Genomic DNA, 14038 nt, shown 5'->3' on the forward strand with positions numbered 1-14038 from the left:
ACGGATGAACAAATGATGCCCCTTGTGTCACCCACTGTAACCAAATCACAGCTCCGACACACTGGGATGGTGAATAGAGGAATGACTACAGCCAAAGGGAAAAGGGAGTCCCCCGAGTGACCGTAGTAAAGCGGGGGCCTCAACTATCTCTTACAAGACACGTACACCGCTGGCATCAGGCTGCTCCTCCAAGAGTGCCCAGCGGTGCCATGTCATGGCCCGGCCTCTGAGGAGGCTCATGGCACAGCTGGGTGCGAGGGCAGGGCTGGGTAGGTCATGGAGTTAAGTGACACGGCCTGGTGCTCAGCGCCCGCGTTCCAACCCTCCCAGTCCCTCAAGAGACCCTCCCGGCTGCCAGCCAACAGCCCCCCCTCCCCAACCCTTCTAACCGCCGCCCCCAACCCGCCTTCGCATTCCAACAGCCACCGCTGCGAGCCCACCCCCGTCACGTGTTCCCCCTGCAGCCCATTGGCTGTAACTCCGCCCCGCCGTCCCGCTCGCCTATCCCGCCCCGCCCCCGGCTTCTCCTGGCGCGCAGGCAGGGGGCGGGTCCACGGCCGCTTGTTATTTGACCCGGCGCCCGCGCTTCGGCACTCTTCGCTGCTGTCCGGGACCCCGAGCCCTGCTGCCGCGGCCATGCCCAACATCGTGCTGTTCAGTGGCAGCTCGCACCAGGACCTGTCGCAGCGTGTGGCCGAGCGCCTGGGGCTGGAGCTGGGCAAGGTGGTGACCAAGAAGTTCAGCAACCAGGAGACCAGGTGACGCGTGTGGCCATAAGGCCGGTGGGGGAGGGGGGCCTAATGAAGCGGGGGCGGCCTACGTTACCTGCTGTCCATTGCGTCACTGGCCCCGCCCCTCGCCCGGGTGTCAGCTCAGTTCTCCCCGTGCCCGCGCGCTGAGCCCGCGCTCCGCAGTGACAATTCACTCAGCCTGTCTCGTGCTTCCCGCCCTCCGCGCGCGGCCCGCGGAGAGGGTGGGGGCACCGCCTGTCTGGGGCTGAGCCGCCATGTGTTTATTTGCCCGCCCTACCCCTGTCTTGCGGGGCGTAGGGCGCGTGACACGGGACCCTGGAAAGGAGCGGCGAGCGGGAGCCTGAGCCTTATGGTCAGGAATGAGGGGACTGAAGTCACAGCGGTGCCTCAGCCTGCTCTTTGAGGCGGGGGGAGGAGCAGTCCTATTTGAGTTTGTGCGCTCGGCTTTGAGCTTGAGAGCCCACTTGGTAGCCCCGGTCACTGGGGTAGGTGTCAGGGAGATGAACATCTGGGCCTCTCAGAAAGAGCCTGCAACAGGTTGAACCTCGTCTGGTGCTCTTGGGACCTGACCCATGCCAGATGAGAGAATTTGCTGGTTGAAGGGAGGTCAATATTGTCCAGCACGTTATCAACACTCCCACTGCTTCCTGGGCTCTTAGAAGACGTTTGGGGTAAACTGCAGCTACATAACAGCAAAAAATACTGAGAGCCTCGACAGGTGGCTGGATTGCAACTTAAGAATGGCCACTACTGGATCAGACCAGAGGTCCGTGTAGCGCAGTAATCTGTCTGCTGACAGTGGCGAGTGTCAGGTGCCCCGGAGGGGTGGACTGAAGACAATGATCAGGCGTCTTGTCTCCTGCTGTGCATCTCGAGCCTTTGACAAACAGGCCACAGACATTATTCCTATCCCTGGCTAATAGTCTTTTATGGACCTAACCTCCATGAATTTATCTAGCTCTTCTTTGAACTCTTCTAAGCCTAGCCTTCACAGCCTCCTCTGGCAAGGAATTCCACAGGTTGACTGTGCGCTGTGTGCAAAAGAACTTTCTTTTATTAGTTTTAAACCTGCTATCCATTAACTTCATTTAGTGTCCTCTAGTTCTCATATTATGGGAACAAGTAAATGACTTTTCTTTATTCACCCTCTCCGCAGCACTCATGATTTTATATACCTCTATCGTATCCCCCTCAGACTCCCTTTCTCCAGACAGAAAAGTCCACATCTCTTTAACTTCTCCTCATATGGAACCCGTTCCAAACCCCTAATCGTTTTAGTTGCCCTTTTCTGAACCTTTTCTAATGCCAAAATACCTTTTTTGAGGTGAGGAGACCACATCTGTATGCAGCATTCAAGATGTGGGCGTACCTTATTTTTATAAAGAGGCAGTAAGATATTCTTTGTCTTATTTCTAACTCTTTTTTAATAATTCCCAACATCCTATTTGCTTTTTTGACTGCTGCTGCACAGTACGTGGATGTTTTCAGAGAACTATCCATGATAACCCCAAGATCTCTTTCCTGATTGGTTGTATCTAAACTAGCTGCCATGATATATGTGTAGTTGGGGCTATTTTTTTCCCCAATGTGCATTACTTTACACTCATACACATTAAATTTCATCTGCCATTTTGTTGCCCAATAACTCAGTTTGGTGAGATGGTAACAGAGGAAGCCGTGCTAGTCTATACACTACCAAAACAAAAAGCAGTCAAGTAGCATTTTAAAGACTAGCAAAATAGTTTATTAGGTGAGCTTTCGTGGGACAGACCCACTTGTTCAGACCATAGCCAGACCAGAACAGACTCAATATTTAAGGCACAGAGAACCAAAAACAGTAAGCAAGGAGGACAAACCAGAAAAAGATAATCAAGGTGAGCAAATCAGAGAGTGGAGGGTGGGGAGGGGGGAAGGTCAAGAATTGGACTGAGCCAAGTATGCAGACAAGCCCCTATAGTGACTCAGAAAGTTCCCATCACGATTTAAACTGTGTGTTAATGTGCCGAATTTGAATATAAAAGCCAGCTCGGCTGTTTCCTTTTCCAGAACGGTGCGATAATTCTTCTTCAGTAACACACATACCTTTTAGGTCTTTGACAGAATGCCCCATTCCATTAAAATGTTGACTGTCTGGTTTGTGGATGCCTATTTTGTGCCCATTGGCCCTTTGTCTAAGGGAGTTAGAAGTCTGTCCAATATACAAAGCATCTGGGCATTGTTGGCGCATGATGGCATATATGATGTTAGTAGAGGAGCATGAGAAAAGTGCCCGTGATTCTGTGAGTAACCTGGTTAGGTCCAGTGGTGGTCCTGTTGCTTGGAGTATCGGTTACCATGCGTTTTTTGATTAAGTAGCTATGTTTTTGCATTCAAAAAGGAGAGCTGGAAGGGACCTTGAGAAGGTTATCAAGTCTGGGCCCTACTCTGAGGCAAGACCAAATAAACCTAGACAGTCCCTGACAGATACTTGTCTAATCTGGTTTTAAAACCTTTAATGATGAGGATTCCACAACCTCCTTTGGAATCCTATTCCAGAGCTTAACTACCTATATAGTGAGGGTGGGGGAAGGAGATGTGTGGGTGTTTGTTTCAAATACTTAACCTAAATCGTGTGTGTGTGTGTGTGTGTGTAAAATTATTACTGCTCTCTGCATAAAAGTCCTAAATGTATTTGAAGACTGATGGACTAAAAATGCTCAGTTTTTATTAATCTTTCATCATAGAGCAAGTTTTCTAAACCTTGTATTGTTTTTGTTGCTCTCCCTTGAACTTCCCATTTTGTCCACATCTTTTAAAAGTTTGGTGCCTGCCATTGGACATAATACTCCAGTTGTGGCCCCACCAGTGCCAACTAGTGTGACTGATCTTTTTCCCATATTGTCTCACGTTGACTTTTCAGTAGGACTTTTTGTATTTGTCTTTAATATTTGTCTTGAGAAACTGCCAGCTCTGCTAAGCTCCTTTTTCCCCTCTCTGCCAGATTTTCTTTGCATGAGACCTTGCTCACCAGCTCCAGTCTGTTGTGGCTTGACTACACTAATACTTTACTATACTGTAACTTTTTTTGCTCAGGGGTGTGAAAAAACACCTCTCTACCTCCCAACCCCACCCCATGCATTCCCCATGGCAAGTTACAACACTTGAAAGGACCGGTGTAAACAGGCTCCGAGCACTGTTAGCTACTCCACATGTGGAGGTAATTTACCTGGAACGCTGGGAGAGCTCTGTCCCAGTGTGGGTGTTTGTCCATGCTGCCATGGCTGCTCGTCGATTTACAAGTATAGAGAGAGCCCTAGTTTGCTTTGGATAAGTCGGAAGTTTCTCTTTCTAAAATAATCACTGGGGGGGGAGCATGGGGGAAGGAGGATCCTGGGGGAGAACACAGCTTTCTCATTTTATATAAACAAAATATAAAGGAATACCAGAAGAATATTTCCCTGATGCTTATTATATATAATTGTAAGCCACTTTCCCTGCATCAGTTTATTTTCTAAGATTTGTTAAAAAGAGTGTAATCATTATTAAATAAACTGATATTATAGAACATATTGCACAGACATAAATAATTATCCCCAGGTCTGAAGAAGTGGTTCTGCCCCATGAAGGCTCGTCACCTAATAAATGATTTGGTCTTTAAAGTGCTAAATGACTGCTTGTTTCTTTTATCAATGATTAATTGACTGAATATTAAAATACTCAGTTTTCTTCCTTAAAGGAATCTCAGATCCTTTACACACACAATTTAGATAAAAACCTGTGCATGTAGATAAGCTATTGCCCTCAGGGTCAACAACTCTTATTCAACTATGGTGGCAAGTCCCACAGACAAACTTGTTGCTGCTCGGTTGTAACAGACCCATTTGCTCTGATCCTACTGACCAGAGATGGAAAATTACAAGATCTCTACCAAATATTCATAAACCTGAATTACCCACCAGGAGAAAAAAAATCAACAGGGCCAGATAAATACCCAGAGACCAGCTACTCCAAGATAAGCCCAAAAAAAGCCAATAACAGAACACCGCTGGTCATTACTTACAGCCCCCAACTCAAAGCACTGCAATTCATTATTAAAGACCTACAACCTATCCTTAATCAGGATGCCACACTCCAGAAGGCCCTAGGTGACAGGCCTGTTCTCTCCTACAGACAACCTCCCAACCTGATGAGGATTCTCACCAACAACAACAGTCTACACCGCAGGAACACCAATCCTGGAACTTTTCCTTGCAACAAGGCCCATTGCCAACTTTTGTCCACATATCTATTCTGGAGATACATACAATCACGGGCACATTCTCATGTTCCTCAACTAACATCATATATGCTATCATGTACCAACAATGCCCAGAAGCTTTGTATATTGGTCAGACTTCAAACTCTCTTAAACAAAGAATTAATGGTCATAAAACAGACATAAAAACACTCCTGATTCACAAACCTGTCAGCTGGCACTTTAATGGAGTGGGCCATTCTGTTAATGACCTGAAAGTCTGAGTTTTACTGAAGAGGAATTTTTATAGCAGTTTGGAAAGAGGGGCTGCTGAACTCTCTCATATTCAAATATGACACATTAACATGTGGTTTGAACCAGGATGGGGAATTTTCTAGATCATTATAGGGGCTGTTTTGCATACTTGGTTCTATCTAATTCTTGACCCCCCCCCCCACGCTCTCTGATTTACTCACCTTGATGATGATTTTCTGATTTTGTCAACCTTTAATTACTATTTTTGGTTCTCTGTGCCTTAAACATTGAGTCTGTTCTGGTATGGCTATGATCTGAAGAAGTGGGTCTGTCCCACAAAAGCTCATTATCTAATAAATTATTTTGTTAGTCTTTAAAGTGCTACTGGACTGCTTTTGTTTTGTTGCTGCTCAGCTGAGTCTGTTAAAATATTTGCAAATATGCTTAAACACTTTCATGTGTAGGTTAACTGATATGTTTGTGGAACCCCTGACTTGCAAATGTGCATACATATGAAAATCATGTTACGATACAATCTGGGGAAAAAAAATGCTCCCAAATATTCTATATCTGCTTGTAGTTTAGAATGTGGATGGATAAGCATGCTTAATATTTTTTTAATAATAGCCTGGTGGAAAACAAAAACGAGACAGCCAAATTCCGCTCCTAAAAGAGGTCTGTATTTACAATAAATTTGGATGGTATCTGTGCGCTGGGGGGCAGGGCGGGAGACTTTACAAAAAAAAAATAGAAGGTGCCATTCTCACTTCCTGAGCCGCATTCACCACATGTAAACAGGGAGTGTATTGGACACTGTGGCTATAATGTCTGTGTTTTAATCTGCCTTGAATACTTGCATCTCTCATTTATTTTTTGTTCCATCACAGTCTGCAATTTAACATTTTCATGAAAATCCCCTATCCTCACTTATACTGCTTGGAACATACAATGCAACAAAATATTTCATCTATATCACTGAGTAATGATTTGCATGCTTGTGTTCCTTGACTAATACAGGAGCTGTGTGTATAAGAACAATCCACAACTAGGGATTTTAATGGTTAACCAGTAAACCTTATGGCTGGGTCTACACATGCCCCTTCCTTTTGAAAGAGGAATGTTAATGAGCAGGTTTGAAATATGCTAATGAGGTGCTGCAATGAATATGCAGTGCCTCATTAGCATAATGGTGGCCACGGCGATTCGAAAGTGCGTCTTTTTGAATTGCATGCTGTCCATCGAGGCGGGACCTTCCAAAAGGACCCCCCCCCCCCCCCCAGTTTTCAAAAGCCCTTCTGATCACCAGGTAGGAAGAAGGGCTTTCGAAAACTGGGGGCGTCCTTTCGGAAGGGCCTGTCTCCACGGGCGGCGCACGATTTGAAAAGCCCACTTTCGAATCGCCGTGGCCGCTATTATGCTGATGAGGCGCTGCATATTCATTGCAGCACCTCACTAGCATATTTCTAACCTGCTCATTAACATGTTCTTTTTGAAAGGAAGGGGCACGTGTAGACCCAGGCTATCTGTTTCTTGCCAGTTAGGCTGCACTAGCCCCTGCCAGTTAATCATATCGTGGGCTCCCCAGCTATACCCTTCCCACCATTTGATCAGTTAATTAAATGGGATTTCATAGTGAGTAAAGTTTAACATGATCCACATCTTTGCATTATTATGGCCTAGGACAGGGGTCAACGACTTTTCAGAGGCAGAGTGCTGAAATGTGACCTCTGTCCAATCCAAGTGCTGGTGTGTCAAAGATGCGCAGGTACTTTGAAGCTACAAGGCTTGCCAGCACTTTGAAGATGCCAACTTCGAAGTTTACGCTGCAGGAATTAGGCTGTTGAGGAGCTCCATATGCAGTGTAGATGAGCCCTAATAGTCCTACTTACAACAGCATCATTAATAAATGAATTAAGATGCAGAGCTTTACTATTTAGGTGGTGATTTATAACATTAGCTGGTCTTTTGTTAATCCAAAGGCGGCATGGCTTTGAGCAAGATCCTAGCTGCATGGGAGAGGATGCATGGGGCTGAGTCCCTGCCTCTCATGCTTGTAAAAATAGGCTTGCATGATAAGGGGTTGCTGACCCCTGATCTAGGAAAACATTGAAAATTTGTTCTTGGGTGTACTTGTACAAAACTATATAATCTGTTCCTGGAGGAATTCTGTGTCCTGTATGCATGCTTAACTAATGTCCCCCCACTGACTTTTTTCTTCCCTGCAGAGAAATGGGGAAGCAAAGAAATTCTTCAGGGGACACAAGCCTCTTCCCTAGTAGACTGAGCGTGTTTGTTTAAGCACAGGGAGCAGCTAGTGGAAACAGAGAAATCCAGTGCAGTTAACCCTCAAGATACATGCAGTCAGATTGTGCATGTCTCAGGTTAATGCGACCACTGCCCCTGATAAGAGCAGGAAACCACTCCTGTCAGAGGCAGCAGCCATGAGTCTGGCTGCCACTCCTTGACAGGAGCAATTTCCTGGTTCCTGGCTTGGTGAGGAGCTGGGAACCAGGCAACAGCCTCATTCCCACCCTCCCCTCCACTTGCAGAACTGGGAAACTGAGCAGGGCAGCAACCCTAGTTAGTTTCATGGCTCCAAGGTGTGGAGGGGAGCTGGGAGCCAGGCTGCTGCCTGGTTCCCAGCTCCCTGCTGCTTGGGGGACCCCAGAAACTGACCAGCTGGTAGTTTCTGGGTCCTGTAAGTGGGAATGGGGAGATTGGAACTAGGCTGCCTTCTGGTTCCCAGCCTCTTGCCACTCTGAAAGCGAGGAAACTGACCAGCTCAGCAGTTTCCTGGCTCCTGCAAGCCCAGAGGAGCCAGGAAGTTGCACGAAAATTCAGAAGCACAACCCCTGTGTAACTCAAGGGTTTACTGTACTGGGGTGGAAGTGCTGGACAGGTGTGTGAGTGTGTGCGAGAGAGACAGAACCAGAAAGAGATACTCTGTTCTTCTTGCTCACTATTGCAGCAGCCTGTCTGCATAGTCATTAAGAATTCACTAACAATAGGAACATTATTTTTAGCTCCCAGGATAAAATATAAAAAATTTTACATTTTCAGAGTGATTATCCAGATATATTACCAGGAGCCTTATTTTACGTGATGGGGTGTCCTCAGCTACAAATATCTGTGCTTTTGTCCTATATCCGTGTGGTATACAGCTCAGGATCTGTTTTTTGTTTTTTGTTTTTGGTGGGAGGGGTGTTTGTTTTGGCTTTAAACACTTAAAGGGCAAATAAAACATTTATCAAGCAGTTAATAAAATGTTAGTCAGAACCAAGCTCTTTCTAAAGTAATCAACCAGGTCCAGCTGAAGTTACTGAAGGGCTTTGTGTTCTTTTGCGTGAACAACTTTTACATCATACATCAAAAATGGCTACCTCAGCTTGTTGTGTTTGAATTCCCTACAAAACTGCATGCAAATGGAGACAATCTGCTGGGCACACTGGCAATGTTTGTAGTTATGATGGACTGTGTCTGTAATTATGGATCATTTTGCATTTAAAAAACAAAACAAACTGAAAGAAGATGCTGCCTGCAGATTAAGGTGGAAACCAGCGTTTGAAGCCCTTGCCAGTACATTGAAACAAAACAGACACAACATGTGGAGGTGAGTGAAAAATATAAGAAAAATCTTGTATAGAAAAATAAGCAGCTTGGAAGAGCTGAAGTAAGAGGGTCTCTTCACTTGCTCTGAGATCTTGAACAGACAGTTCTGTTTTTAATTTTTTTTTTTTTTTTTTCAAGTAATGATTATGATCTATTTTCTGTTGCCGATAATAGACTACACAATGGTAGGGAACCTTTTTTGGGTTGTGGAGGCCATTGAACCACAAAAATTGGTTAGAGACCACACACAAGTGAGAGGCTAAAAAAATAAAAATGCTCACTGACCTGGCCCCCAAGTGAGAAGGAGGGGGGAAAAGCCCCTCACAGATGTAGTCCCTAACTGAAAGGCAGGAAAAAGGACACTCCTGTCACTCTCCTCAAGCTCCAACCCCAGGGTGTCAGGGAGAAGAAGGTGCCCAGGGCTGGATTAACTCTTCTGGAGGCCCCCTGAACTCTGGGGCGGTGTCAAATGAGGGATCCGGGGTCAGAGAGAGGCCAGGGTTGGGGTCTGGTGGATAGATTTGGGGGTAGGGATTGTGTGGTCTGGGCATGAGGTAGCGTGCAGGAGCAGGGTGAGGGTGTGGAGTATGGGCAAGAGAGGGGTGAGGAGTGTGCTGGGGGTGTGGGTGTGAAGTCTGCGAGGGAGGATTCAGGAGTGTGGTTTGAGGTGTGGAGTCTGTGTGAGAGGCAAGGACGCAGGGGAATGCGGCACCAACTGGTGCAGCTCCTGGGAGAGTGCAGGTGACTTTGCATGGTCCTGGGTGCTGCAGCAATGCATTCCCTTCAAGAACTGCCTCCTGCTGCTCCTCTTGGCCACAATTCTCTGGCCAAGGGGAGCAATAGCTGTGGGGCTGGAGGGGAGGGGGTGAGGGTTGCAAGGAGTGCTTCCCTGTAGTGTGCAGAGCCACTTCCTCCCATCTGCCAAGCAGAGCCAGCCTGAGGCTGGCCTTGGTCGGGCCCACAAAGCTTGGTGGTGGTCCCCTGCAGTGGGAGCCAACGCTAGTGCTCCTATTTACAGTGCCCCTCATGTGGCTGGAGCACCAGTGCTGTCTTGCATTGCTGAGGGTTAAGTGTGTTGTGAGATACAGCCACAAAATCCTCTCCCCTGCACTATATTGTGTAACTTCTACTTCCACATTTTACACTTTATTATAATTTAATGTGTTTGTTGAGTGTGAGCTTTCTTGGATAGACACACGAACCAAATAACTACATATTTCTCTCACTCTGTTTACTTGATTTGTTTACTGAGCTAGAAATTAAGAACTTAATATAATATGAATATATATGAATCTGAGGAAAAAGATGTTAAATGGATAGTAAACACACTCAAGTGCTTACTCAAGTCTCATTTAATTTTTTTCTTTTGGCTTTGAACAGCAAAGGTAAAGACAGGTGCAGCATCTCCTACCAAAGAGCAACCACCTATTTGTGAGTTTCTTGAGTGGAGTCTGGAATGGTGGTGCGATTCCTGGTAGGACTTAGCTGACTGACACTTACCTCAAGTACGTTTGAAAGAAGGAAAACTTAAAACTGAAGCATAAAGCCAAGAACGTTTCTGTTTACCTATGAATGTTGATGATGATTCGGTATCAAGTCTGAATATGCACCATTAAAACCTGACTGTGGTGTCCATTTTAACTTTTTGATGGCTACAGTCATTTTAGATCCAGTTTGTTACTCACCTGTATCAGATTGTAGTCAGAGCAGTGAATGAGTACCAGGCTAATTGAAATGTTGTAGTAATTGATAGTGACAACGCTAGTTGCATGGAAAATATACTGGATTGTGTTTTTTGACACAGTTTCCAAATTCTGTCCATATGCTCTGTTTGGCATGTATTGTTGACTTAAGTGGTATATTGTTTAGGAAAACTTTTCAACTGGTTCATTGGCTTGTAACATGTCACAGGTGCACCCTCTAATTCTGATAGTAGGAAAACAAACTGTCTCTAGATGCATAATATTCTCTTTGCTGTAGCCTAGACAGAACACACTTGTGCAGCATCATTCAGTACCTCTGTTAAGCAGCTCCACAGCTTCTGTGCAAACAAGTCAGAAAATGCCAAATGACCAGTGTGTATGCACTGTTGAAAGTACAAATCAATTTTCTTGTACAGCAATGTGAACAAATTCTCATCTTGAACCTGGCGTTTGAGAACAGGAAACCTTGTGTTTGATGTTCAAGAAGAATTGCAGACGTAATGTATTTCACACGTAGAGCTCCCTTCAGAAAGGACTTCAGAATTCTTCAGATTTAAGGAGGAGAAAACATGTTTCTTGTGGAAAGACTTGTCTTTTTTTTTTTAGTGTCTTTCCAAAGAGATGTTTTATGAAGCTACTGAAAAGCTTGACAAATACTTGTATTTTGGGCAAACCAGGTCTAAATTTTCTGAAGGCTTGTTAGTTATTTGATCCTCATCATGTGTATATGATGCCAGAATACTGAATATTTTCAGCAATATCTGTTTTTATTTTGTTTGTTCTGAGGTACCTGAAGAGAAGGTAAAATTGTACAAGGAAAAGACTGTGCTTGAAGCTATTCAGACTCAACCTATTTTTGTAGACTTTGAAGTGTTTTAGATTTCAGTGACAGATTTCATATATTACCTGACTGGCCTTGATTTGCATTATAGATTCAGAGAGAAGAATCTTTTAAGTTTGGGACAGTTTTTCATTATACAGCTTGATCTTTGTGCCGGAAGGAACAGGGAGGAAGAACTTGAACTCTGTTTTCTGTATTATAATTTAAATGAAAATACTGGATTATACTGAAATATGGGACAGTAACTAGCAAAACTGTATGACTTTGATGTGTGAAAGTGAGCAATTTTTAAATGACGTTCTGCTTTGTTTGATGTTTTGTTGTGTGGTTTTTTTTTTTTTTTAAATAAAAGTACAAGATTATGCTGATATGTAGGCTATTGGTTACCGAGTATTTGTAATGTTTGTGTTTTAGGAAATGCTGAATGGTTATTGTGACATTTGTATTGTAAATAAAATAAATTACCAAAATAATTGAATCTGCTGGATTATATCTCATTATTTTGATAAAGTATGCAGAATTTTTTTTTGGATGCAGAATTTGCCCAGGAGTAATCTAACTTCCCTTCTTTACAAATTCTAAGCGAGTAGGTGAGGCTTAAAGCTGCATCTGGGCCTTTCTTTTGTTTGTTAGTGTTTTTTAAAACAGCCTACAATGAAAGCTATCTGTAAGGTAGCATTACTCAGTGAGAATCAACAGAATCTTTACGGCTGTGTCTACACTGCATTCCCCTTTCAGATGAAGAATGCAAATAAGGGAGATCGTGTTTCCGGAAGAGACTTTTCTGAAAGCAAAAACAGCTGTATTGATGGAGCTCCTTTGGAAAAATTCGTTTTCAGGAGAACCTTCTTCTTAATTTGTTTCAGGAAGAAAGGTGCTTTTGAAAATGTGAGGTGTGTTTTTTGTTTGGTTTGTTTTTTCCTCCTCTGAAGGAACCCTGTCTACCTGGCTGTTTTTTGCTTTCGGAAAAGTCTCTTCTGGAAAAGCGATCGCAAGAGATTATGCAAATGGTGCGTGAGATTTGTACATCAGCGCTTCATTTGTATTTTCAGTCTCCCTCACTTGCATTCCTCATTCGAAAGGGGAATGTAGTCTAGATGCAGCCTATGTTAGAAGTTTAAGTAAACTTGAGTGTTACCAAACAGTTGAATTTGATTAAACTGCAGAAAACAAATATAGCTTGTAATGCCTGGGCAGATCTATGCTTTTGGTTTTTTTTTTCTACATCCTCATTAAATTAGATTTCCTGGTTTACATAATCTAAAACTGATTCTCTAATAATTAAATCCTGATACAGCTGTAATGAAATTACTTCTCTAGTAAAATATATAAGCTTGTCAGAATTCAATTTTTTAATTTTATTTGGATAATACCTCTCTCTCTCTTTTTAAGCATTCTTCTGTTTCTTTTTATTTAACAGTTTTGTGTGGTGTTATGGGGACAGGATACAGACAATTTTTTTTTTTTTTTAATCGGTGGTTGTTATTAGTTAAACTTTCTCACAACACACAAGCTGTCAACATTCCATGCCAAAATTCAGTGTGAATTTCCTTTAACTTTGTCAGACGTTAACCTTTTGGGCTGACGTTCTGTGTGGAGGATGTCTCCCTTGGGATAGTACTTTTTTTTTTTTTTTTTTTTTTTAATTTCAGCGAAAATAGCTCTGAGAATGAGGCTAGGAAAAAGACATGGGTTTGCCATAAAACTTTGGCAAGCTTTCCTTTCAGCAGTTATAGTGCCCTGAGGGTGTGGAGCCAGGGATTTGAAATTTGGCAGAACGGTGGCCTCTGACAGGGATGTGACTTTGCCATCCCCGTGCAAATTCATACATGTATTTGGCCAAGCTACAAACCTTAAACTTTCAATTTGCATGTGACCGTTGACCATATGATAGCTCTTAATTAATCTCCAAAGATTCCATCCTCACCTGAGTGTACTCAAGCTTCTCAGAGCTACTAGTGGTGATCAGAATTCATGGTCTATCCCTGCAGAGTGACTCATAATGAACACCTTCTGCAGGGCTAACAGGATAAAGGCTGAATTGGCTATATTGGCTATCCTGAATCTGTATTGGGCACTGGAACTGACAGCAGGAAGCATCTGTGTTCTGTACTGGCAGTAACACCAACAGCTTTCTGGTGCTATAGAGGAGGAAGTAGTCAATCAAATGCAGAGGGGACAAAAGCTGGACCAGAGAGGAGCGTAAAGAGTAGATTAGAACAAGAAGTCTGAGACTAGTACTGAGGAGGCAGGGGGACATGCTGGAGTACTGGGGAGTCTGGGTTTGGATTGGGAAGCCTGATACATGGAGACTGGGGTTAAGTAGGAATGTTTGGGTTGGAATGGTAACAAGGCTGTTTGGAGTTTACTAATGAAGTGCTGCCGTGCTTAGGCAGCACTTCATTAAGCAAATTCCACCCCGCAGCAACTCCAAAGTTTTAAACTTTTGAAGTACTGGCACACGTCTAGCTGCGGCACACCCACCAGTACTTCGAAGTGCCGGGGCATCTTTGAAGTCCCCTTACTCTTCAAAATTGTGAGGAAGGTGGTAATGTAGGCACAGCCAATACATAATTCTTCCCCTCTACTCTGCTGGTTAGGCCTCAACTGGAGTACTGTACACTCATCCCTCGCTATATGGGTGCAGTTGGTTCCCAACTTTCTG

At 44.0% G+C, this 14038-nt stretch overlaps 1 protein-coding gene across 1 annotated transcript in view; it reads left to right on the forward strand.

Moving 5' to 3' along the window:
• The first annotated feature begins 527 nt into the window (after positions 1-527).
• PRPS2 (phosphoribosyl pyrophosphate synthetase 2) overlaps positions 528-14038 on the forward strand; it is a 41408-nt gene continuing 27897 nt past the window's right edge. The window contains exon 1 of the mRNA XM_074992854.1: positions 528-758. Within this exon, the coding sequence (XP_074848955.1) occupies positions 637-758 (122 nt within the window). The 5' untranslated portion in view covers positions 528-636. The remainder of the gene's footprint in view (positions 759-14038) is intronic.

The sequence above is a fragment of the Carettochelys insculpta genome, chromosome 1 (genome assembly GCF_033958435.1).
Source record: "Carettochelys insculpta isolate YL-2023 chromosome 1, ASM3395843v1, whole genome shotgun sequence".
In the NCBI taxonomy this organism is placed as follows: Eukaryota; Metazoa; Chordata; order Testudines; family Carettochelyidae; genus Carettochelys; species Carettochelys insculpta.